The sequence below is a fragment of the Armigeres subalbatus genome, chromosome 3 (assembly GCF_024139115.2).
Source record: "Armigeres subalbatus isolate Guangzhou_Male chromosome 3, GZ_Asu_2, whole genome shotgun sequence".
NCBI lineage: Eukaryota > Metazoa > Arthropoda > Insecta > Diptera > Culicidae > Armigeres > Armigeres subalbatus.
This window is the reverse complement of record NC_085141.1, coordinates 204,331,421-204,359,357: the sequence shown is the minus strand read 5'-3', so window position 1 is coordinate 204,359,357 and position 27,937 is coordinate 204,331,421. Positions and strand designations below refer to the sequence as shown.

General features: G+C 39.0%; 1 protein-coding gene across 9 annotated transcripts in view; it reads right to left on the bottom strand.

Annotated features, from left to right (window-relative positions):
* Positions 1-5,640: 5,640 nt before the first annotated feature.
* The window catches only part of LOC134227037 (phosphatidylinositol-binding clathrin assembly protein LAP), a 68,865-nt gene continuing 46,568 nt past the window's right edge, over positions 5,641-27,937 (bottom strand). For 3 of the 9 annotated variants that reach the window (XM_062708230.1, XM_062708228.1, XM_062708229.1), the window contains 5 exons: positions 27,618-27,728; positions 24,441-24,675; positions 15,404-15,506; positions 14,971-15,060; positions 5,641-6,750 (listed from right to left, as the gene is read on the bottom strand). In XM_062708230.1, coding sequence (XP_062564214.1) covers positions 6,547-6,750; positions 14,971-15,060; positions 15,404-15,506; positions 24,441-24,675; positions 27,618-27,728 — 743 coding nt within the window. In that variant the 3' untranslated portion in view covers positions 5,641-6,546. The remainder of the gene's footprint in view (positions 6,751-14,970; positions 15,061-15,403; positions 15,507-24,440; positions 24,676-27,617; positions 27,729-27,937) is intronic. The other 6 variants (XM_062708236.1, XM_062708235.1, XM_062708234.1 and 3 more) reach the window with 4 other exon arrangements.

The following is a 27,937-nucleotide window of genomic DNA, read 5'->3' as shown; positions in this document are numbered from 1 at the left end:
TGCCCGAAAAATGAGTGACATTTTTTACGCGATTTTTCGTATGAATTTGTATTTTGGCCATAACTTCTGATCCCATAGTCCGATCTGACCAATTTCAAATAGGAAACAATGGGACAGGATTCTGCGTCGAATGCAACTTGTTGCGAGCAAATCGGTTGAGGATAAGTGCCCGAAAAATGAGTGACATTTTTTGAGTAGTTTTGCGCACACACACACACACACATACACACACACACACACACACACACACACACACACACAGACATCACCTCGATTCGTCGAACTGAGTCGATTGGTATATAACACTATGGGTCTCCGGGCCTTCTATAAAAAGTTTGTTTTTGGAGCGATCATATAGCCTTTACCGTATACTTAGTATACGAGAAAGGCAAAAATAATATCTTTCTTACTAGCTGCTGCATTCAAATAATGTGGTTTTTGTCCATAATTTCTCCATTATGACCTATAATGCAAAAAAGTACATATATTATCTGGTACAACATATCAAAAAATAAAAAATAAATGTAAAATTCGTTTTTGAAAAACTCGATTTTTAAGTTTTATTTTCAATGATTGATATGATTGATTTCACGGTGTATATTTTTTCACATGGCCCCAATGATTACCTAAAACATTGCCGAAGACACCAGAACGATTGGACAAGCCGTTTTCAAGTTAAATTTTATTTGAAGGTGTTCAAGGTGTTTTTGCTTAGGCTCTTGTTAAAAGTTAGCCTACAGTCAAAATGGCAAACCAATGATGCAAATTAAGTTTTTTGATCACAAAGAATGTATATGCGAAATTTCAGAGTAATAAAAAAAATGCAAAAATAAATCAACCTTCGATTTCACAGAGAATTGCTCAGCTTCAATAAAGAAAGTAAATAAGTCGACAAGAATCTGACCTGGATCGAAGTAAAGGCTAAAGCGAGCAACCGACAGGAATGGAGTACTTTTAAGTTGATCATGCGTGCTCAGGACCCATCAGTTGAGCGAGTGTAGTACGTTACGCAAATATTGTAATATAAAATGAAATGAAATTGTCGTGAAACGACTTTGTACTAAAGTACATTTCCACGACTCGATATTTACTTTACAGATATGTTTTAACTATTTAATTTTCAAGCACTTCGAGAGACGAAGGAAGATCCGAAAACAACAATAATTTTACATCTTACTTTTGTCATATGCAATTTTGTATATTAATTTCTTCTTCCTTTTCATTTATTCGTCTTTCTTCTCTTCCTTTATCTTTTCATTTCCTTTTTATCTTTTCATGTCTTCTACTTTCTTATATAAGATTTTTCATTTTTTCCTTTTTCTCATTACATCAAACTTCTCATAACAAAGAACTAAGACGACGAACTTTCTCGCTTAATTATGTCTTATTCCTTGCTTAATACAAAAAAATATCAACTATGCGGTCAAACGGCATTTGTGCAAATGGCATGAGGATAAAAAAAAACCTTTTCCAGCAAATGGCACCGTAGCGGTCACGTCACTTTTCTAAGATGGCAGCCCCATCACCTGTCTAGGCATCGCAGTCCTGGTAAGGCGGCATACCGAAAAAACAACAGTCAACCCCGAAAAATGTAATCGAAAATACAGGATTAGAAAATCGGCAAAGGACATGACATTGTCTACCGACAACTGATTGGAACTCGGTGCTTAGAACGTTAGGACGCTGTTGGAACCTGCACGAGTTGCCCTCTCTGCTCTAGAGCTGCATTGCAGGTACCTCATCCAAGTTTCACATCTACTACAGTGGTGGCGAGAATGCAGAGCATGCTTCGTAAGCAGCATCGTCGAATCATTAGATGGAGGCCGGTAAGTGATCGTGTCTACGTGTTAAGAATTAGGGGAAAGTTATTCAATTACAGCTTGACCAATGCATACGCACCAAACCGATGATATGTTGGTAAAATCTGAAATTCTTAAATCCCTCCCCTCGGATATGTAATCTTGCCGCGATGGGTGGGCTTACGCCATTAGCACTGATATGGCAACCAAAGACATATCCTGTCGTGGTGGTACCACATGTTGACTATTTTTGTTCAATGCCGCGTCACAAATTGGCATTGACGCATTGATTTTACGGATGTGCATGTGATCCAACGGACATCGTGTCTTGGAGCTTGGAATAGTAATGCAGTGAGGTGCGCCTCTGTCCTCAGTAAAAATGAAGCGAGATCTCCTCCTTTTTTGCAATACTTTTCTGATGAGTTCCCTGATGATGATGAGTCGTAGCTACGCTTAAATCTAGCTAGATAGGTATATATAGAGAAATTGTAAATTGTAATCAACTTTATCGACATTAATAGGAAATTGACATTCAGAGGATTCACTGAGTAGAAGTTTTTTCAAAACTAGGAGCGTGGCGCTTCTCTTATTTTGTTATGTCTCAAATTAAAGAGCCATAATACAAAATACCACACATGACAACTATGGTATACAAAAAATCTAATAATAGCTTCATTCTCGATAAATTTTATTAACAGATAGGGAATAGGCGCGATGAAACTTTATTTTGCCACCGAAAAGTGAATCCTATAGCTGACTACATACGACTTATATAATGATAGTTATTTTACACTTGCTTGTAAGGAGTTAAGACGATTAGAAACGGTAGGGGTGATTTTTCAAACTTTTAAACTAGGTTTTTTATCTATGCGGAAACGACCCTGGGAGATTAGTTTTGGACAAATAAAATGAAGGAACAACGCAACATAATCCACAATGAATATCGACTTAAACTGAATTACGTAGAAAACACAAAAAACTAAGAAAGACAATATGATAGGTGAATTAATCAAGATAAAAAAAAAGACATCCTACCAATTATTTGACAAAATTAAAAGTAAACTTGTAATTAGAGATGTCGTAAAACTGTTGTAGTCGTAGTAACTAATCGATTACTCTCGATTCTTGTCGATTATAGAATCGATTAATCGTTGGGTAGACATCGATTCAAAATTAATCGATTTTCACAACGATGAATCGATTATTCGAAGTAATCGACATCCTTATGATGTCGTAAAATCCAGATTAATCGATTAGTAACTAATCGATTTCTCTCGATTCTTCTCGATTATTGAATTGGGTAGTAATCGATTCAAAATTAATCGATTATCATAGTGATGAATCGATTAATTAAAGTAATCGATTAATTTGCGACATCTCTACTTGTAATACCAGACAGCACTGCCATTGCTAGAAGGCATAGAGATAGGTTCCGAATTTCTCGGTGACTCGTTTCCCTGCTTAAGAGAGTGAAGAAAGAACGATACGGTGATAGTGACCGCAATAGTTTCGGTGATCACGATGACTGTGCCAAGATTTACATAATGATAGTAGGTGAATAGGATTAGTGATTTCATTGCTTATACTGAGTGAAGTGACTGAGGTGATTCGTAGTGGCAGAAAAACTTATTTTTTAAAGTAAAAAAATAAAAGAGTGATGTTGTTGATGTTAGTGATGGTAGTGACAATACTAAGTGCTTATAATGATTCGGGTGGGCTGTTATACAAATCCTTGTTTTCATCAACACGGCCCACAACAGTGACCACATGAGCAACATCGCTTAGGAACGTCTGTGTGATGATGAAAAACGGGAGGCTCATATGAGCCAATATGGGCGGGGTACAGTGTGGATTAATAGCAAGGGACAGCTGCCATTGTAACCACCACAAAAAAAAAAAACTGAAATTCTTAAATCTCATCGGCGATTCAAATCATGCGTGAGTCAAATCCCATCAGAACGACTATCTTGTGGTATTTTAAATTCGTGCAAGGCTGTCATGATCAATTACAGCTCCGGAAATCTGTTGACTGACCGAGCAAAGGTAGCTGCTAGGTGGAAGAAACACTTTTAGTTATTGTCAAATGGACAATCGGACAGAGAGGGCACAAACAGACTAAGGATTGAGGATGAACAAGCAGTGGAGCCACCAGCGCTACACGAAGTGAGAAAGGCTGTTCGAGAGTTAAAGAACGGCAAGGCCGATGGGAAGGACGGAATCTCAGCCGAGTTTCTAAAAGATGGGAGTGCATAGCTGAACAAATAAATCCACCAAGTGATTGAAATGATTTGGAAGGGAGAAGAAATGCATTCGATCATGTGTCCTTTTTTCAAGAAAGGACACAGACTCAATTGTGCTGATCATCGAGGTGTAACACTCTTCAATACCGTCTAGAAGGTAATCACCCGAATTCTGTTTAGTAGACTTAATTCTGTTTTGATGGGATGCGTATGTTTTTCATAACAAGCAATGAATTCCAAAGCGCACAACCCAACTCCTAATAATTCAGTCGATAGAATTCGACAATATTTTGTTTCCTGGGCTAGTAAAATGCCCAGGGTGTCGAAAAAGTTTCCAACCCTAAAACATCTCAGACCGGACCGAGAATCGACGTCAACACCGGATTGGCAATCCTACGCCTATGCACGCAAGGCTACTGGAGAACCCAGTTTAATGGCACTTAGTGCAAATTGGCAGAATCCTGACCAACTGATACATATATTGTAATTATTCAAACCCTATCATTTATTATCGCGATCGAGTCACCTACAATCGCACTTACGCTCAAGTGGTGAATATGTTTCTAGATTTCTTCCAAACAAAATCTTAATTTTGTCGTGTTTGTCATTAGAAGTACCATAAAAAATACTATTCGAAAGGCTGAAACACATAAAGCTGAATACTCATAAGATTGAACACCAAAGGCTGACACCTCGAAAGGCTGGACGTATCAAAAGATTGTAAAGTATCAGGAGGCTTACATGTCTCGTCGAATCGAATCAAGTACGAGACACTGGAGATGACCCTACTATTGAGGTCGAAATATGTATCTGTTAAAGGTAGGTACAATCAAGTGGTTGAATTAAAAGGGACAGTACGAACTCGTCTAATGATTCGTCATGTCCAAAATGCTTTCGTTATTCAATGCAATATTGACAGTTCATCACATCTTGCCCCACCTTACCCTACTACTTCGTATTGTGATGTGCGAGTATTCTTCGAAATGGACGATTGAAATCTATCTTGGATGTTCGGATATACATACGGAACGTATACAATTGTTTGCTATTCCATATTTCTATATTTCACATTTCTACAGTACAGTATAGATCTTGTATAGATTCAAACATGGTTGGTTCATTAGAGCTACTAGCAGAACAGTATAATTTATGTAGGTTTTAGTCTAAGCGAAGCAATGTAACATCACAATGTTTAAATTTGATAAACCGTTCTAAATCAGTTCAATACGTTTACATGAAATAATTTATGTTATTACAGATTTGTATTCCTGACTAAAATATTAGGAAGGTAGAATTTGGGGATCCGTTTCCGGACACAAACAACTGTAACAGTAGGCCAATACATTAGCTCTTGAAGAATTCCAAAGATCGTGTGTTTAAAGTCAAATAAATTCATACCAGCGTGCACGCAATCGGTAGACGCACCTCAGTTCTGTAAAACACGAAGGGTTAATTATCAGCTCATTCCGGTTCATACCGTTTCATGAAGTACTCATTAAGGATAACACAATCGTCGAAGCATTTACTTGTGATTTGCTTTCTTTGTGTTGGAATGATTATTGTACATTCATCATAATTCCTCTATACTTTTCAAACAACTGTTCGGTTTTAACATTTCTTTAGTATATTTACAACAGGTTTAAGTTCTACTTTTGAAGCATATATGTATCATATATATAATAACTTATTATACTATTTGACTTTCATTTGTCCCTAAATTTATTCATCCATGGCTTTATGTTCAATACTCTATTGTGTCACAATTTTGCTTGTCTTCGTTTCGCGTGTCTTAGTCTTAACATATTGTACTGGCGGTTAGATATTACATACTTGAATATTGTTTATGCCATTTCTCCAAGTCGTTGTACGACGGGTCGAGAATCTACAGGAGAATGTTTTTTTTTATATATATTGATATCAACAAACCAGCAAAAAATGTATCAACAATCCACGTGAACACATGTGAACAATATCCGTTACACAAGACTGTACAGGGAAGAACCCAAAAATGCCTTAATCTACACTTTTCAATTATGGAACTCAAATTGAAAAAAAAAATCTACTTTATAATACGATTTAAATTAACTAATAAACTTTACTGTCGTGCAAATCGATTTTATGGTACGTAGTGGATTCTAATGTCTGCGATTTTTGTTTGCAAATTCGTCTTATGTATTTTTATTATAGTTACATTAATACGCGCAAGCACGATATTCACCGACAACAGGTAATATAGATCATCTTTGAATTTGTCACTCTCAACATTTTTAAACTTTTTCGCCCGTTTTACTTTACATGCACTTTTATTTTGAGTTCTGTGAACTCATATCTCGTACGATAGATATATGCGAAATTTTTGTAAGCAATAAATATCATAGATATAAACTTATTGTTTTCCTCAGAGTCATCATGTGGGGATTGTTATGGTTTCTCCTGTTTTAAATAATTACATAGTATTATTGCAATGAAATTGTTCCTATGTACGTCCACTCGCCGTTTCGCTATTTTTACAGTGCCCCAAACGGATCCAGCTGCACATTTTGCTGCTGCGGCGGTTGACCTTGTATTAGTCCAGGTTGCCCCAGGATCACACCTTGCTGCGTGGCTTGCTGCATTGGCACCATGCCGGTGGCCATCGGCATCATGCCGCCCATTTGTGGTGCACCGGCCATTGGTGCGCCCATCATTGGTCTCATTTGCGGTATACCTTGCTGTAGATTTAAAAGTAGTGTAAACGAAATAACTGTAAAATTTACCATATTCTAGTTTTGCCAGCATTGGGCAGTTATGGGACTTTGGAACTGTAAACGACACTGGCAACTGTATTGTTTATTCGCATAACACGACATCCACCCACAGGCTTCCATTAAAATCTCCGAAAAACAAAAAATACTATGCTTGTTGATTGAATAACAATAATTTGGGCGAAATAACAAATATTTAATTCGCAATATACTGTTTTGACTCAAATCCCGAACATGACTTATATTCCGAACACTGGCGTTTTGACGCCTTAAAACTAAAAATTTCATCGATAGCAGGGAGGATCAAGATTACAAACGAACTCAATAGATGAAACGACCATTTAAAAGCAAGTGTTCGGAATATGTCATTTTCGGGATTTGAGACATGAAATGAGCGAGAACAAAGCATTTTATCAAACCCCATCGGTGGGTCCGCCTATCCGAATCAGTTTTTTCCAACTTGTATACAAGTGCGATAGTTTTGTTTTCATGGCTTGTTATGATTCGAAGAGGTTTTTGCCTCTTATCGTTGTTCGTTATCTATTGAGAGCGATTTCTGCAAACCCTGCACCTCAGCAAGTTTATCAAAGCAAGTTCTTGGAGAGGGATCAGATTTTAAAATCTTATGAAATGTCTCTTTCCCATGGAAACTCGATGTAGCTGAGAGTTTGGAAATCCACCGACAGGTACAAACAGCGCTGTTGAATAAGGATCAGGGAAATGGCAGCTCTTGGCTCTTCAAGTTTCTACCTAAGCAATAAAGTAATTTACTGTATAGGTAAATAAATTAGGCAAATAAGATTAGATTAGGTACCTAGCGTAGTATAATAGTGTAAGTTGCGATTGTTTTCTTCAAGTCGAGTCAAGTACGAGACACTGAAGACGACCACACAGTTGTGGTCGAAATACGTATACTGTACTGTACTTCGTCCTAGACGATTGAATACATTCCACTAAAAGAGCTAATATATTTTTATGTTGTTTTGTTTTTATCACAATAAAAAGAATCGTTTCTTGAGAAATCAGAGCAGTATTATTGTTACTTGTCTATGCATCAGAGCACTAGACTCGTCTTCCATCTAGAATATCACTAGTAAAATGCTGAACCGAGGATTTCCAGAGTTTTTTTTTTCATTTCCATTGTGCACCAACTCACGAAGAGTAAGTACATATTCAAACCAGAGTCGTCGCGTCCGCATGTGCAACCTGTGCACTGCACATGTGGCAATTTTATCCCCAAAATTTAAACTCTGGATAGATTGCTTATCTTTCTAATCCAATCACATATTTGAATTATGTGCATTTGATAGATGTTTCATGCAAATTTGACTATTAGATACATAAACGAAAAATATGCATGATTTTTTATAGGCGGCATGTGCTGTGAGGTAACCAAATGCTGCGATGGGGGCGCGTTATATTTTTCTCTACGATTTATCTACCCACCGACATCACGTCATGTTATATCAACACGGAACTTTCAGCCGAGAACGCTTTGTCATGTATCATACACGCATTATTTTGTATGTGTGGATCATCTGCTCTAACCGCAATCGGCAATGTAGGGGAAGGAGGGGCAGTATGCCCTAGCTAAGCATAGACTGCTTTTATGCCTTAGCTAGTGACACGGCAGGTATTTCCGTCCATCGTCATATGGGCTAAAATCAATGAAAGCAACGTCATTTTGCCAGAACTCCACTATAGCAGAACGTTTCGCCTAAGCTTACGATTGGGTACCGTTGAATGTGACAAAAAAGCTTCTATTTGATTGATATTTGAGACTATGACGATAAGACGAAAATGCCTGCCTTAACCCAATAACGATTTTCATGGGTGTTTCTACCTCACGCAACAAACAGTTGAACAATATAGCTAGCTGATGCCATATTAAAATTAGAAAAAAATTCAATCATATTTATAATATTCACATTTAAAAAAAGTGGTGATATTTCGTAGCCGGAAAACTCATGAGGCAAAACGCCTTTTAGCCGACAGATCTTAGGGAACAACATACCACGCGTCCGTTCACTAGGGCGTTTTGCCTCGCCGAAATGTTAGTAGTTAATTATAAGTTAAATTGATTTCTAGGGTTTTTGTCATTATTTTCCCCTATCAAATAGATTGTCTCAGAAATTCTCAAATTCTCCATTGGAAAATGATTAAAGAGCAGCTGTAAGTAAGACATATCTCTGCTAAACACATGTATTATGGTCCATTAAATTGAAATTGAATAAAAAAAAATTGAATAAAAAAAAAATAAAAAAAATAAATAAATAAAATGTTAGATGTTTCATCAAAATGTGGAAAATTTCAGTTTTTCCTACATTCCTATCTATTATTTTGACACTTTTTTCGCCTAACCTTCATAATTTCACGTCTAGTTTTATTAAGACTCTTAAACATGGTAAATATAAGTGAATACCCGAAAGCGTCTTTCCCTATAGGTAGTCAAAACGGTCTTCACCGACAGTGCACGGTTTGGTGCCTATCGAGAACCGCTTCAAAAAGCGCATGCGCGATTCGGTGAAGAGGGCGCAATCGGAACAAAATCGAGAGGAGAGTAAAGCGCGCGCATTTCTGCTCTTTCAAAGCGTTCCATGACAAAAGTTCCGCATTGAATAAGCACCGCGAAGCAAAAGCACTTTTGATATTTGATATTGAATGGGGTGGCCCGTTTACATATCCACTAATCCTGGCGTGAAAGTTTTTGATTGCAGTACTCAAATTAATTCATGAAAAAAATGTCACTTCGGTCCTTTTGAAAAGTTAAGCGAGAAATGTCCATGCTGATGGACGGAAAATTATTCGACATCTGTCCAGTCCAGAATATTGATCAAAGAAATAAATTGTTAATAGGCTAGATGTACCAGTTGTGGCTATAGCACCAGTTGTCGCACTAGTGCTTTATATGCCAAATGGCCAATCAAATCACCACAAACCAAGTTCATATCGATAAAGCATATTCATATGATACGAAAACACCTTTGATTTCCTCCAAAACAAGCAAAGCATAATTGTAAAAATTGATTTTGCTTAATTTTTGACGTCCTTTGCACCAATTGTCGCACTAGTGGTCCCTATTTGGCCAGTCCCACAAGAAAACAATGGGATTTGCCAAATAAGGAACCAAAATTAAGAATAGTGCCACAACAGGTGCATGCGTTCCTATTATGGATTAATCAATTTTGAGGATAATAACGAATTTTATTGTGGTTTTCACAGCTGTTCTAAGGAGCAGGAAGTAAAACCCTTCGTTTGATATATAAAGTTCACCTACATGTCTTTTACTTATTTTTTAAAAAATAGTTGTCCTTATGTATGGCGACAATTGGTACACCCACCCTATAATTATTAATTGAGAAGAGTTAAGGCTATGAACTTTATTGTTCTCTTTATTGTATAGACTTTATTTTTCTGATATAACATGCTAATTACAAAATATTATTAATAACTTTGCATAATTGCATAATTTCCTTTTCTCTATTAAAAAAACTTCGCCTCATTTTACGAAATAATTCATATTAGAATTGAAAGTACCAGCTCAAAAATGTCCGGACATATATCTCATATAGGTATAAATAGATATATGTCTTATTTGTCACATCGGAAACGATTCTGATGATAATAATTTTGAATTTTACTAACTTCATATCACTTTTAAGCTCTAAGCTAAGCTTTGAGTTAATTCAGAAAATAAGAAGTAGCTAAGTTACATGCAACAAAACAAGCAAAACTTAGTGAGAAACGCGCTGGAAAATGACTCGTTTATAATTTCAGGTCCCTTTTATGTGTTTTTCTCAAAATACAGTGTTGACCCGATTTTGTCACTCCCCGATTTTGTCTACCACCGATTTTATCACGTTTTCTACCCGATTTTATCACGTTATCGACCAGATTTTGTCACCCCAAAAAAAATGTGTCATTCTTTTTATTTTCGTAAATAATACCACGAACAACATTGATTTTCATGAAATAACTTTCACCGCCTGTAGTTTATTACGAACGACTTCTGAGTATCTGGGAAATATTCTGTAAGCAATTTCGACAAGAAATAACGGGTACCATTCACGCATTTGGCCTTTCCAAGGCATAAAATGATTTATATTTGTGGAATGAATTAAAAAATGGGGGCCCTCCTTAGCCGTGCGGTAAGCCGCGCGTCTACAAAGCCAAGACCATGCTGAGGGTGGCTGGGTTCGATTCCCGATGCCGGTCTAGGCCATTTTCGGATTGGAAATTGTCTCTGGGCATAGGAAGTCCCTGGGCATAAAAGTATAATCGTGTTAGCCTCATGATATACGAATGCAAAAATGGAAACCTGGCTTAGAAACCTCGCAGTTAATAACTGTGGAAGTGCTTAATGAACACTATGCTGCGAGGCGGCTCTGTCCCAGTGTGGGGATGTAATGCCAATAAGAAGAAGAAGAAGAAGAATTAAAAAATTGGATTTTTTTTTTCAATTTTGTCACATACCCTGTTTTATCACCCCAAAATTCGTGTGATAAAATCGGGATATTACTGTATTAAAATAGTGCACAGGTTAAAGAATTGATCACGCGACGCCTCTGATTCAAACCCCTAACTAATTTTTTCAACAGTCAGTTCAGCCTAGGACAACGTGCACTGAGGTTTTTAACTAATAATTAGTTTATTGAAGTGAGAAGTGGGACGTTTCATTTTTCACTCTCACTGTGAAAAGTGAGAAGAGCAAAGCGAGAAGAGAAACCCCCTTTCTCATCCATCACTTTCTCGCTTCCCACTTTTCGCAGTGAGAAGTGAGGAATGATGATTGAGAAATGAAACGTCAAATGACCTATTCGGCCTTATACCCCTTTCAGCCATATGACTTTCGGCCAAACGAGCTTCCCCTGCGATGTTTCTGATTTCTGAAACAATTTTTATTCCGTGACGGGGCATGGAAGTGTGCAATATTTACTTAATTTTTGCAATTATTATCACTTTCAACTCAGTGGATTAAAGGAGTATGATTAATTTATCGACCAGTCATTATTGTTTGCATACATCTTATAAAATTTCAGAAATTTCAATTTTAAAACAAAGCACAACATTCTTTTATGACTGCTTTTCATGCGAAATTGATCAAAGAACCCACGATACTTTCATTTGGTCATTTGGGATAGAAAAAGGCACTTTGCTCTCGTTCTTATGACGATCACGATCGTTTGCAGTACTGATTGTAACTCCGTGATTATCTAGTAGCAAAAAGAATCAATGAAATGATCGACTGCGATTTTTTTAAATTCACGGTTTGTGAGTTTTAGAGACTTGAGCTTTCAAAAATGATCAATCACGACACAGACCACGGCTTTGTATAGTCAGTTAGGAAGATGGAAAAAATATCAGTAGGTGCTTTTTCTGTTTGAAGACCGTGTTTACCTCTGTGTCTGCACAAAAATCACAGAAAGGATATTAGTTATTTGGTAAGCATCGTTGGATCTGGATTCCCCTTGATATGTGATGCAATACTTTAATAAGTGATGAACAAAACACTTAAAATTCGTGTCGTAAAATTATATTACGCATTATAAGGCGGCTTCTGTACGGTGTAGGATCGCGCTTTTTGACTCGAAGCGACGCACAATACAGATGCAAGAACCACCAAGCACTAATTATTTACTAATTTCACTATTCGGCGACGAGAAAGAACACACCATGCATGCCCCATGGCTTCTCCAAACTCGGATGGCGCAAACTATCTGTGTACTGAGCAGAAACATGATCGAACGCACACTCTTACCGTCGCCGCACATAGGAGTAAAAAAGTCAAATCGTGGCCAAAACTATTTCTTGCTGTTATTTAGGTCTATTGTGGCCTAGGATGAATTAATAATTGTAAATTATAAGTGAAATGCAATTTGTCTGCCATCTATGCACCTTACAGTGTAAAATTGGATAAAAAAAATCAAAATAATTAAGATTTTTTTCTAATAAAATCCTGTGCTTCCACTACGTGAACGTATAGGTTTTAAAATGCGTAAATTTCACTGAGTAGCAAGAAACCGTAATTAAAAGTTACCGTGACAATCCATTAACTATTCTTTTTCCTTTCGATTATATCCATTATATGTCCTGGAAGCTCGACAGTTATCGTAAGATAGTTTTGGAATATACTGGGTCATTCAAACTATCCTTGAGGCTTGTATGAACCATAATATCCCGAATCTATCTCAAAATGTCCGTTGATCTACAAGGACATGCCTTAAACTTTAAGTGACGACATAGAACTAGTGTCGTGGTTGTAAACCGAAATCTTTCTGGATGACCCAGGATATCCCAAATCAATCCTATTATATCTGTTGATCTACCAAGATGTACAAAATTGGGTTGATTACATACTGAAATTTTGAGTAACTGAAAAGCTAATGTCGTAGTTGTATATCCCAAACTCTTAACTCCCAAATATCCCAAAACAATTTTAACATGTCGGTTGATGTTCTAGAAGATGTAAAGGATATGTTTTAATGCGTATTCAAATCTTGAGTGACAAGAATGAGTTCAACCAAAATTTGGACTGTTTCTGATTTCTCTGTATTTAATGCAGAATTTATGGGAAGTGGTTTAAATATGAGATTTCCGAGAAAATATTACGTGCTTTATGAACGAATTATTGTTTCTAGTCATGACAACATATATGCACACTATCTTTACACCATAATTTATCTTTTTTCACTAGCGTCGTTATATGTGCTAGTTCATATAGAAAAGATGTTAAAAATTTACTTGAAAATGATAAAAAATCACATTTAATTCAAATAGCTCAAATTTTAATTTGCGGACGTTTGCGGACCAGCTTTCATGTGCTATGCTTAGTTCATAGCTGGAAGTTACACCCTACATAATCGTCTTTGCCGGATCTTGCCGTATAGATAACCTTTTCTTCCAAAAAAATCTCGAAAATGGACAAAAGTAGTAGTTCTTAGGTGGCCTTCACCTGGAACATAAAATTTATAATTTGGTTATAGTGATAAACATAATAGAGACATACAACTCTAATTTTCTCATTGTATAAAAATAATAGCTTGATAATAACATTTTGACATGTAAAAATCAAATTTGCTTGATACTTCACAAATAAATCATGAAAAGTTCAATTCAAAACCTCATTTTTAAGCCCCAATTGTATTTTTTCACACTAATCTGGAACATTTCTGATATACCCACAATATGCAGAATGTTCTTGAGTATCTTGAAAAAATATAACAATGTAAAAATGTTGACAAAAATATTTTGGGTTTTGGCCACGAATTTGTTCTAGTTACTCTTCTGTGCGCCGTTACAAAAAAAAGTTCAATTTCTGTCCGATTCAGTGACTCACATAAAATAATTAACTAGTGACTTTTTTTCTATTTAAAAAAAAATATTTTGAGAAATTCCTCATTTTTACTCTCATTTCCTGAATCACTGGCCACTCTGATCAGTTTAGGCAACATCCGATTATCCCAACGTTCAGCGAGCTTTCTCCATACACTCCGGACCTTAATGGGTTAAATCTTGGGAAAAGCTGCCAAAGCCAATGTGCACTTGTTCAGTCTATTGGAGGAGAATACCTAATCAAGATTTTTCGAAAACCCTTTTTCAAGGTAGCAAGATATGGAATACTTCATCATGCGTGGTTTAACCCTACACTGAAGATGCAAATAAGCAAACATCGTCCGCTAAATGAAGCACATTTCTAGCGGCGATTGAATTTAAACATTAGAACATTAGAGTGCAACTGATTAAGTAGTGTTACACTTATTGAAGTTTTCTTAGATCGAAGCACCTTCTGTGAAAATTCAATTCAAATGTATAATGAGCAAAATACCAAAGAGCAATTTATCACACTTTTCCAGTATATGAAGCCCAATTATAAACAGAATTTCTATAAAATATATAATGCTAATCTAAACCCATACACAATTGTTTCAAGTTAAAACATAATAGTACGAATGTAAACGAATATGTTCAATAACAAATTAACTACAAAAATTAGTAACACTAAGATGTTTTGACTAAATATTAAATATATAAATTGGATATTTGACTAGTGTGGTAAGGTGAGACGAAACTGTTCGTATTCCAATGATGATTTATTCAATAGACTTAAGAAATTGTCAATTTTCGTTTCACCTGACCCTACATGTAGAAAAGTACAAACTATGAATAAAAATGCAATATATCACTTACCTGTAGCATATACGGTGACACAACAGGGTAGGAATTGTGTACAATTGGATGAATAGTGCTAGGGGCAGGAGTAACTGTCATACCTTGCGCCTTATTGTTTATGTGTTGAGTATAGCCACAGGATTTAAATACAATGCAATTTGTTGAGTATAATACAACAGAAATTATCAACCGAAAAAAGAAAAAAAATGAAATAAAACAAGATGAAACAAAATAAAAAAAATAGAAAATTAGGAAAGCAATAAATCAACTACCGCTATAGTATTACCACCGTTTGAAGAATGGAAAGAATTCAATTACAGTAGAAATTAGGTTGTAAAGAAAACTAAATGAAACCGTACAAAGTTATTTACATACATAATTCTTCACATTCCCAATGCAGCATTTATGGTGAATAAGGAGAATAGTTATTTTGTCTCTCGACAACACTCACCATTGGTTTATATCCCGTCTGGTTGGTGGCTGGCTGTGGCTGAGGTGACCATCCGGCAGACCCTGGTTTGGCGGTATTTTTTGGTGAGTTCCACTGAACGTTCCTGGTAAGCGATAGCAATTTTTAAATTATTCGGTAGTACCACAGCAGTGTATAATAACAAACGAGATTAAACACTACGTTTTATATTCTGATAAACATATGTAGAGATATGATAAATTGGAGATGTTATCATTAAGCGAGAAACTGTTACAAAGATTTGGGGGTTTTAGTATTAGCATTAGCATTGAGCAATTCGCACAAATTCGTAGGTGATACAAGCCAAGACTATTGTATGAGAGTAGCATCACTTTCATCCGTTACCACAGATATTGATTTGGGACTAATCACTATCTCTTAGGTGGAAGCAATGCACTCTCCAATAGTCGAGATCAGTCCTGGCCACGTCCTTGCAAATGCTGAGGAAGGGGAAGGATGGTTAGTTGGACACCTACTCAAGAAAGATGCAGAGAACTCTACGACCTCTCATAGGTGCTACGGGAGGTTTTGGGATTGTGTGGGAGGTTATAACAGTAGGTATCGTTTTGGTAGAACATGAAACACAGAAAGATTAAAGATAAAAATAAAAAGCAAGTAATGGACTAGCTTGGAATTGAGCCCACGACCTCCTGCTTATAAGGCAGAAGCGGTAGCCACTAGACCACCGAGCTCGTCTACAAAGATTTGGGGGTTTTATTGGACCACAAATTATCAAAGCCTCGAAACACGCGGGTTTATATTCCGCATTGCTAAAAACTTTGAAAACTTTTAATGTCTTAAGGCTCTTTACTGCCCGTTGATTAGGTCGAGGAATATGGATCTATTGTTTAGGCACATTTTTATCAAAATAGTATCCTCTGATTTGAATCAATACAACAACGTAGGCTTGTCAGATTTGCGTAACGTCATCTGCCGTGGAACGATGCTTCGATGCTTATGAAGATCGCTGCAAACTCATAGGATTGGAGCTTTTGAATGTTCGTCGAAAAATTGCAAAATCGCTGTTCGTTTCTGATCTATTATAGTCCAAAATTGATTACCCTTTCTAAAATTCGCTGCACCTCTCGAATCACATTCGTTTTCACATATTCAATCCGCCAGGACTAACTATAGTCACTTTGAACATATTTCAAGTAGGATGTACTACATTTCGTCGCTGTGTTATATTTCGCAACCTCGATAGAACAAATAGATTTATTAACGATTTAGCGCATATTTTACTTTTTGTATTTTTAATAATCATACACTATGGATCCATACGATATCTAAGTAAGGATCCATACGATATCTAAACATGTTCTTATTATAAATCTTTGATTTCTGATGAAAACTGCAACTGAAAATAGTAGTCTTGATGCCAAGTCATTTTTTGTCCGTTTGAAGAGCAAAACAGGGCAAAATAAACAAATGCCGGAAAACTGGTCAACTGCTCAAACTTAGGACCTATATACGTACTAGAGCGGTTTAACCGGTAGTACCGAAACCGGTAATACCGGTATTATCGACAAATTTGAAGAATCAAATATACCGGTATTCGAAACGGAAAATACCGGTATTTTCGGTATTTCAAATTTTGCTGACATTATAAAAAATCTCGAATAGTTTTCCCCTACATATATCAGCTAAACTGCTGAACATATAAATGAGAAATCCAGCATATATGGGACAAATATTCGGTTACAAGCAGTGAATACTCATCGTTCAAAGAATTAACTTTGCCCAAGTAAGCATCATTGACGACGTTCACGCTACAACAAAAATCAATCATCATCGTCATTAATTATACGCTTTGCTTCATTCTCTAACCATCTGCCAAATTAAGATGACTTTTTTCTTAAATAAACATTATTGACGTCGTCGAGAATTTCCCAGCAATATATGAAATTGTGAAAAAGATACGTGACGTAGTAGTTCTTTTCCGGAGCTCACTTGTAAAAAACGATTTTCTGCAAAAATATGTCCGTTCTGAATTCGGTAAAGAATTTGAATTAGTGACTGATGCCAAGGTACACTGGAATAGCATGTTATTTTAGCTCAAACGGATCTATGAGTTGAAACTTAAATCCAAACTTCTGTGATGATTGTTGGGCGGTTGAGGAAATAATGCTGTGAGTTCTGCACTCTATGTGAAGCCGACGTGACGCTCCAATTTATGTTGGAACAATTATGAAATCAAGCCACAGAAACTTCCACCACTTATTCGATGCTTTTATAGAATGAATCCCAGAGAGACGAATACGCGAGAGATCAGAATACGCGATCTTTTTGCTTTTTTGAATAATTCTGCCGTAAATTGATCAGAAACGATTTTCTTCAAGACATCCAAGACATACTTTGATTAAGCAAGCAGACGGGATCTTGAAGAATCTAATCATTCCTGATGTGATCGTTGAAACTGAGGCAACGACCATACCTGACGATCGGTACGAGGAAGATGCTTCTTTGAATATTTTTTCTGGTTTATCGGTTAAAGAACAACTTGTGAAGAGACACTAGCAGAGCAAAACACTTGCGTTCCTGTTGGCAAATACGTTGACGCCAGCATCCTTTCATGAATCTGAAGGGATTAAGGGCAAGTACTTGACACTGAACCATTCGTCCAACTTCGATTCAGCCCGAGATGGCATTCTCAGCTGTTTGCAATAAAATTCAATGCAGATTGGGAGATGAGTCGCTTAGTCTGTTATGTCTATTTAAGTTTCACTTTGTCCAGCTCAACAAGCGATGATTTTAACATTTGAAGTTTGTCAACAAATATTGTTTTTCATCCAAAAGTCCTAATCAAAAGTTTTTTTTAATACCTTTTCACATAAACCGGTATTCTACCGGTATTACCGGATTCCGGTATTTGTCTGTGAAGTCAGTTTCTCTTAAATTGGAAGAAAATGAAATACATTTAGGAACACCGCGTTACCGTAAGTTATACAGCTTTTAGTTAAAAGCATAATAATTTGAAATTTCGATTTTGTTTAGCTTCTGATGTCGCAATTAGATCATGAGTAGTGCGCATCATTAGCACAACCATGCGTCATGAAGCGCACAACTTCTACATTGATGCAAATCGGCAATTCGATTCTGTGAGCCATGAATCCGGTGGAAGTTAACTTGGGCTCTTGCATTAGATTTAGGAATTTAACTTTTCCCAATACTACCAAAGGAAGAAAAAAGAGAGCTCTTGGATTACTCCGTTACTTTAAAGTGCTAATATTTATACGTATACAGTGTTCAGTTATGTTCATCCTTTCATTACTGCAATGAAGATTGATCTATTATGGAATATAATAAGGATTCAAATTGACTCTGTAAACACCGTCATCCAACTTCTTTCAATTGAAAGATTGAGCTTCGACGTTAAACTGACGTTAAATACCTCAACTGAATAAGATTGATTAGATCGCTGCTAGCAGTTGCAAAACACGTGGACAAGTTTTTTTAATGGGGCAGCATTATAAAAGTAAACGTAAATTTGTGAGTATTCTTGGTTGAAAGATTGAAACTTTTGTAATGATTCGGCCTTTTGTGTTATTCGGCCTTTTGTATCATTCGGCCTTTCGTGGTTCGGCCTTTTGGGTTTTCGGCCTTTTGTGGTATGCTAGAACATTTCGGCCTTCTGTGGTTCGGCCTTTTGTGATTCGGCCTTTTGTACTGATCCCATCCGTACAGCTATTTTATACATTCTGAGCTAAGCTAAGCCAAGGAATGTGAGCGCTAGTTAGCAAAGGAGCTTCCCGGTCGGCGATATTGAAGAATGCTGACGAGCCCATAGCTCGAGTTGACAACAGAGCTACCTGAACGGGGACATCGAAGATTGCTGAAGACAACTTTCGAGTGGATGGCGACAACGACCCGTAATGCAACCCAGTAGTTTCGGAGGACGGCGACAAAAAGTGCATAAGAGCAGTGATTGATTTGGTTAATTAAATAAAGAGTTAGTTCGATTTAGGCTCGCAAACGAGTGGGTAGCTTTTTCTTAAAAAGAAGCTCCGACTTTGAAACTTTTAACTCGCGCAACAAGCGTTGACTATGCTCCGGGCGTTAATGAATTCAATATCCGTTCGAAACATTCATTTCAAGAGAGCAACAAAACATTCATTTCGGCACTATGTCCAAGTGGTTTACGACCCCTCTCCACGGCCTCTGTGAGTTGGGGGCCTGCCTAGGACGTGATGCGGTTTGACCGTGGGCTCTGTTAACCCTCTACAAAAAGCTACATGTGACCGCAAACAGGCCTTATCAAATCGACCGTGTGCCGCTCAAATCCAATTGGCATAGGAAGTAGGAAGTGTCTCTACTTCGGTAGGGTAGTGCGTGTGCTGCTTCAGCAGAGAGCGAGTGATCTGTTTGTGTTGAGGCAGGAGTGTCTTAGTGCGTCACCACTATTGTCACCTCTTTTCCCGAGCAACTCGTGGGACCAAAATGGAAAACCAAGTCAATTCTTCAATTAGTGGTAGTAGTGTAGGCGACAACCCCTTCGCAAGAGGTGGGTTGTTCAGGTCTCCGCCTAGGAGGCCAGAGGCAATAGTCGGCAACTCAATGCGCAGCGCCAGCGTGGGTCACTCAACCTTCCTCTCGGCTAGAAAAACGCCGGTAGGGGTTATAGACGGCCCATGGCTTGTGGAGGCGATGAACCGCAAACGCGATGGGCCTCCGGCCTTCGAGGTGGCGACGGAACAACTGGACGCCATCATCGACTTTGCGTCATCGAAGCATAATATCAGCAAGGACCTCAAGAGGAGCTTGCAGAAACTTCGAAAGTCGATGCTGGACGCCAAGCTGGAGAGGGCGGTCGGGACGGCCAAGTGTAAACCCGTAAAATCGGTGGAGTCGAGGTCTACCCAGACTGAGGCCCAAGGATTCGCGGACTCGGGCAAGGTCGAATCGACCGAAGGCGTGCCAGCGAAGACGGTGGTGCCAAAGTCTACCCAGACTGAGGCTCAAGTATTTGCGGGTACGTCGGGGGTGACTGCTCCAATAAAGCAGACACAAAAACGGGGGAGACAGTCTCCAGGGGATGAGCTCCCAGGGGGCCGCTCCAAAACGAGGAGGGTTACTACCCCGAACAAGGGTAGTGGGGATGGGAAGCTGAACCCCGGCCAGGTACCTCCAAAACCGGGGGAGGAAGGACCTGGAAAGGTCCGTCCACTCAGGAAAGACGGTGGCAAGGGGTTACGGCAGGCTGAAAGTTCTCAGCCGCACCAGACCAGGGAAATAGAGGGGGACGACGCCTCCTGGACCCTGGTCAAGAACAAGAGGAAACCGAAGACGTCAAGGGCCGAAAAGAAGGCCCAGGCGAATGAGGGTAGCAAGAAGTCTAGGGTAGGCGCCAATCGCTCCAGGGGCGATGCCCTAGCCATCACGGCGGACGAGGCTAAGTACTCGGATGTTTTGAAGGCGATGAGGAGTGACGTCAAGCTCGGTGAACTCGGCGCCGACGTACGTCGAATAAGACGTACCCGGATGGGCGAGATGATCCTCGAGCTGAAGCGGGGCGTCTCGCAAAAGGGCGCCGCCTACAAGAAATTGGCGGAGGAAGTCCTAGGCGAGACGGTCAAGGTGAGGGCACTCACGACGGAGGTGAATCTAAGGGTTAAAGACCTGGACGAGATCCCGAAGTCGAAGAGCTTGTCACGGTACTGCGGCGACAGTGTGAAGTGGAGACGCCCACCGCAGCCGTTCGGCTACGGAAAGGTCCGGCAGGGACGCAGGTAGCATTGGTTCGGCTATCTGCAGCGGACGCTTCCAAGGTAGTCAAGTTATGGAGCGTCAAAGTGGGATGGTCGGTGTGCCCTGTGCGCACATACGAGCAACCCGAAGTTTGCTTCAAGTGCCTGGAACCGGGGCACAAGCAATGGGACTGCAAAGGCCCTGACAGAAGCAATCTCTGCCGACGCTGCGGATTGGAGGGACATAAGGCACAATGCTGCACGAACCCTCCCAATTGTTTGATTTGTTCCAGCAAAGCTGTGAACAGCAAGCACCCCATGGGGGGTTCGATGTGTCCGGCGTTTAAGCGTGCTGCAAAATCAAAGTGCAGGTAACGCAGCTGGCTTGCTCGGCCTCGCCCAAGTGTTTGGTGTGCGCAGGTTTAGAGGAAACGGTGGAACACGTGTTGTTCGTGTGCTCACGTTTTCGCGCAATGCGTGACCACATGCTTGCCACATGTGGTCTGGACACTACCCCGGACATCCTAGTTCGGAGGATGTGTAAAGATGAAGTTGGCTGGAACGCCGTTTTATCGGCTATCGCCCAAATCGTCTCGGAGCTCCATAGAAGGTGGCGCGTGGACTCAAGGATGGCTAGTTCAGGCGCAAATCCAAGGTGGTCCAAGGGATCGGAGTCGGCTTCATGGGTCATACCGGTGGTCATGCTCTGTGGTCGAACTCGATCCTTTTACCGAACAAGTGGCCGCGCGAAGAACAACATGGTATCGTCGCTTTCGCGGCGTCTGTCAACCGGGCGGGTTCCGAGCCCGAGGACGGAAAGGGGTCCTCGTCAAGGCTGGGGCAGGCGTAGGCACCGCGTCGGCAAGTCCCTCTGTGTGCTGGCGAATAGGCCCTATCGCAGAAAGGTCAATTTGGGGTGCACGCGGCATGATCATTTTTGATACCAGTCGTGCAGAGGGAAGCAGGCGCGAAGTCGACCCTTCCCACCTTCCGAGGACATAGGGCGTGGTAAGGCCACCTGGAAAGCCGGCAACGCGCTGGCACGATACCATGGTGTTCTTCTAAAAAAGCGAATTACGATGTTCGGTGCTGCAAGGACACGCAGCTAACCTCGAGGGTGCGTTGTGCACTGGCCCCCCTTTGAAGCATTACTTTCTGGTTGTACCGAAGGGACTATGGGCTTGGCGGCAATGGAAACGGTTTAGCGGGTCGGGGATGTAGTCCTGCCTCCCTCGGTGATCCCTAACCCCGCACTTCCTGGTCAACCCAGGATGTCTGTTGAGCAGATTCCCCCTCCATTGTTTAGGAAGAAAAAAAAACTATTGTCACCTCGAAGCACGACAGCTGTTTTAGTATAGACTGCGCATGCCGAAGGAGTGTCGTAGCGTAGTATCGTTGATTGGTCCCTACCAGTACTGCTAGTTTTCGTGACCGTCATGTGAAAGCGAAAACAGTTGCATTTTCATTTTCAAGAGACCAAATGAAAATGTAGCGGGTTCCCGGTCACCTGTCACATTACAAGCAGTCATGATGGGAATGTGGCTTCGTTTTGAAATCTAAATTTCTGAATAGTTTTGATAGATCTGTGCAAATAACGATGACTAGTCGATAAAATGATTATATTGTTCCTTGTTTTCGAGTTAAAAGTAACATTCTTGAAGAAGAAACAGCTAATTTACAATAGTTTGATGCGCTTTCATGAAATAAAAATCCGTGAAAATTTAGCGGCATTCCTTTAATTGTTTTTGCTTTCTTTGAAAGCAAGAGAGAATACGATGTAAATATCGCGTGATCTCCCTCAATGAAAATGAAAATCTCAGTACTGGTCCCTACAAACCGCTATTGACACATCGAGGCATGCCAGTGGAGTGTTAGGATAAGCACCCAAGTAAGACTCACACGGGGCGAGTGACATTTGGAGAAGCTGCCTCACTGCCGTTCTACGCATACTTGCGCCAAATTAAAAAATGCAACTGAGAAAATCGCATGTAGAATAAAACTGCAATTTTCATTTCTAACTTCTAACGGGTAAGAGGTTTAAAGCGTTTCACTAGACTAATGGGAGAGCTCCATTCTAATTGAAATCATTCATATTTTGTATTTATGAATATAATGTACGGCCTAAATCATGACAATAGTTTAGCGGGACAGTTATGCCGAGAAATATAGCCCGTGTTTGCAGATTTCTACGTATATTAGTCCCGCTCACGGCATACAAAAAACAAGGCAGGCTCAGCACAAGCACGTTTGCAAATATTCAGTTTGAATGAAAACATGAGTCGTCACTACACTACAGTGTTGACCCGATTTTGTCACTCCCCGATTTTGTCTACCCCCGATTTTGTCTACCCCCGATTTTATCACGTTTTCGACCCGATTTTATCACGTCCCGATTTTGTCACGTTTTCGACCCAATTTTGTCACCCCAAAAAATTTTGTCATTCTTTTTATTTTCGTAAATAATACCACAAACAACATTGATTTTCATGAAATAACTTTCACCGCCTGTAGTTTATTACGAACGACTTCTGAGTACCTGGAAAATATTTTGTAAGCAATTTCGACAACAAATAACGGGTACCGTTCACACATTTGGCCTTTCCAAGGCATAAAATGATTCATATTTGTGGAATGAATTAAAAAAAATTAAAATATTTTTTTTCCAATTTTGTCACATACCCTGTTTTATCACCCCAAAATTCACCAGGGGGTGATAAAATCGGGATATTACTGTATCTTCGCACAATCCGAACCGAGACGATGCTCTACAGTCTCACCATGCTTACTTTTGTAGTCTAACATGTGGCGATAAAATATGCGTCACTCTTGAAAGTGTCATTTTTCTTACGAGCCTACCTTGTTGTCTGTATACCGTGGTCCCGCTGAGTGATCGATTTCTTTAATGACTACTATGATCGGCATATCCTGCCTCATGCTTTATTTTCAAAATTTTACTCGCCACGTGGTTGAATGTGTTAAATTACAGTTGTCACAGGGTGAAGATCCTTAAAACCGATAATTTTCACAACTGACAGTGGACAGGTTTGAGAGAAATGATCAGTGAAGGAGGTAAGAATGGCCCTCACCGACACTATGGAGGTCGGATAACCAAATCGTCCAAAAAGATCTCTTCTAATTTAGTTTTCTTGCTCTCAGATACATTAAATCTATTCTACAAGCATTCTATGCGGTTGAAACAAAGACCCATTCTCACCCCCCTTTTGACCCATTGTTACCCCCCACGGCGGTGAATAAAAATAAATTGCATGAAAAAAATCTAACATGTGTAGAAAGGGAGTTGTGAAACCCAGAAAAAACTCTTAGGTGTTACTTACTTGATTTGAGGTGATGATCCTTTGTTTATCGATAAACTCTCCGCCAACGATGCGAGTGAACTGTCGAGATCGCCTGTGAGTACTTTTCCGGGCTGCTGCTGAGCTGCTGACAGGGGAACAGCGCTACCTGGAATTGCGGTTGGTTGTGATGTAACATTTACGCCAGCTGCAGTTTGGGCATGACCAGTGTAACCCATATTTCCAGGTTTTAGTACGTCACCCAACGCGTCGAATCCTTTATGATCCCGTTTCATTTTTTTTATTTCATTTCAGGATTCGCATGTGCAATGGTATACATGTGTATGTGTTCCGTAACCACAGAGGTTATTTTTGTGTGAATGTACGATGTCATTTCAATATTTGTAGGGTTGGAGTTAATTCATCGTCAAATGATTTTTTTTAGTAACGAATGTTTCGTTCATTGTATCAATCCAAAACAACGGAACATAAAGATAATAGGATAAAACAAAAAAGGTATCGTTAGACACATCCTTAACTATCTATATGCGGTATGATTAACAGGCGAATATATAAACATACTCGAAATGTAAACTGTTATAGAGATTAACGTAGAATGATATTATGCAAGCCTACAGCATGAAGATGGTTAGTCCAATTAGTCATGTTACATTTAGTCGATTACACTTATATGTTGATAGAAACATGTAACGATGATTGTATTTGCATACTAATTATTGGGATAAGCAGATAAAAGCATTTGACAGTTTTGAAAATAACGCATTTCTTTAATATATACTTTATTTATTTATATTTGTTCGGCAATGAACAAATCGATTATAAGGCTAGATATGAATAGCGTGCGAATAACCGTTAACCAGCCATATGCAGTAAGAACGTGTCAGGTTCAAGTATCAATGGAACAATTTCCGAATCGAACTAGCTTTTTTAAAACGCCTTTTCATTTACATGATCATTTGCATCTTACCTACATAGCGACCCCGACAGATATTTCGGAAAACTATTGCGCTTTACCTTTCAAAACAACAATCATAGAATTTTAATTAGCTGCAACGATGATCATCGACTAAGCTCAAAGGACTAGCTTAGGCAACATGAACTGCTATCGCTGAATTTTGAGCCTGTACCGGGAATATATTCCGTTCCCTATCGATAAACAAATAAAACCTTTTTTCGTGAGATTAGTATAAGAAAATAATTGCGATACAGGTTAAAGACCGAATCAAGCTCCAAGTGTCATGCAGTGCAACAAGACTAATATGGTAGAATTCCGTCGGCGTTTCTGTACATTACATTCGGAGCTTCAGGCTTCTAAGTCTTCCCACTTCCCGCTCATAGTTTTTTTAATATACAAGGGGAGGACGGGAAAGGATCGAAAGATAAAGAACTGTCGTATTGTTATATAGAAAGACATGGTTGCTAAAAAGATATTAAGGATCCCCCTAAGGTGCTCATCTGGCCCCGTCCTACCCTAGCAGTCACATCTTGATTTAGCCACAGGTTCCAATGAGTTGTAATTTTGATCGCACGTCCGTTTTGTGACTGTATTATTTTTCTACCTACGGGCTATAATATCCACCAGCTATCTGTGTCCTTCAGAAAAGCATCGGTTTAGTCAAAAATATATTATTTCGAATAACATAGAAGGCGATAGAAGTATAGTTAGGCATAGTGAAAATCGGGATGGGAAACACCGAACATGAAGCTGTAAACCACTTTATTGACTTTAGAATAGTGATTGTAATCTTGGGTAAGTAAGCCTTATGAGCATTGATCTTTCGAAATAAAATTATGCACTCACAAAAAATAAAATGCATTTTAATTCTTAACAAAACAAAATCAGTTTTCAAATGAGTTTCCCATTACCAAAAAATATAAAAAAGGTTCTGAATGAACTGAGCATATTAAACAACAGAAAAAGGGAAAACCACAAAGACCACAAAATCTTGAAATAATGTCCAATATACATCATAAAATTTAAAATGTTTAAAGAATCATGGAATTATTCCTGGAATTGTCTGGGAATACATTTTAGATTTTTCTGCTATTGCAGGAAACTATGAAATGCCTTAAATTTCAAAGTTTCAAGAAACGTTCAAGTAAACAGTTTTCAAACAATGTCTCTGGAGATAGTAGTAATTAGCTCAACAAAATAAATTTTGGTTTTAATTATAGACATCATTGACTCCATAGACGAGCGGAGATATCGATGAGTCATTTCGATTTAGTGTGTTTTTTATTTTTTTTGTACCACGTGAATTTCACGTTACAAGCCTCGTTGATGGATTGTAATTGTAACGTCATGTTTGTAGGGCTATATTGAATGAGAGTTCGTTTGGCTACACTCGCCTTCGCCTCAGCTCGTCTATGGAATCTCTAGTTTCTATAGTTTTAATGAATATATTATTCTACTTTTTGGATTTTTTTGGGTTTTTTTGTTTTCAATTTAAAAAAAAAAGTTAGAGGCGTCAAAAAAAAAAGAAAAATACAGAATCGATTGAGCGAATAAAACTTTTTGACTGGAAAGGTCAACTATACATTCTTGTGTTATCAGTCAAAAGTTCGACTCCCGGTTCGCCTATTTCCTACGTCCCTGACCCAACGTCCGCTCAACAACTACCCACAAAAGAAAATTGTTCGATTGATTCGGCATAAAAAAATAGATAACCTAAAGCAAAGCTTCAAACAAAATGTGAAACCAAACAGAACATTTTTTCAATGAGATCACAACAACTCGAAGGTATCGGAAGAGAAAATGAGCACGAAATGAACAAACAAGACAAAAGACAACAAGTTTGATGATTAAGCTTTAAGGACCTCCAACTAATGGCTGGCTTGTCGACGATGATGAAGTAGACGAATACGATTGTTGCTGTGGTGCTGGGTGCTGTGAACCACCAAGTGACACCGCGTCGCCACTAGAGCCAACATTTGATGGCATCTGTCTCCCTATTGTGGCATTTGCCTGCTTGGAAGGTGAACCCTCCAGAGCAACACGAATAGAATCATTCAGATCATCAAATGCGCTTTTCGGCGGCTGTTGTTGGCACGCCGCAGGTGACGATGTCCCTTGTTTGGACATTCCGTGTGGTGGCGGGGGACGCATTGGTGGTCCAGGTCTATGTGCAGTACTAGTAGTAGTAGTTGTAGTGGTAGAAGTAACAGTACAACAACTAGATATTCCTCCATGAGTATCACCTGCGATTGTCTGCTGTTGCGGCTGTTGCACTTGACTTGGGTACACCTGCGGTTGGGAATTGGCCTCTATTTCGTCGATCAAGAAAGGATTTGGCACTGAACTATCCATAGCTGCTTGAAGACGATACAATTGCTCAGAATTAGTTCACGTTAGTTCAGTTGCGCCGCATAACTTCACTTTTATCTGTGCACTAACTTCTCTACAGATTTCATTGTGGAAGTCTACAAACTGAACCGTACATCTATAATAGTGTGACAGTTATGTTGACGCATTATTTAAAAAAATGAAACCAGTGCACAGATAGATCATAGTTTTGGCG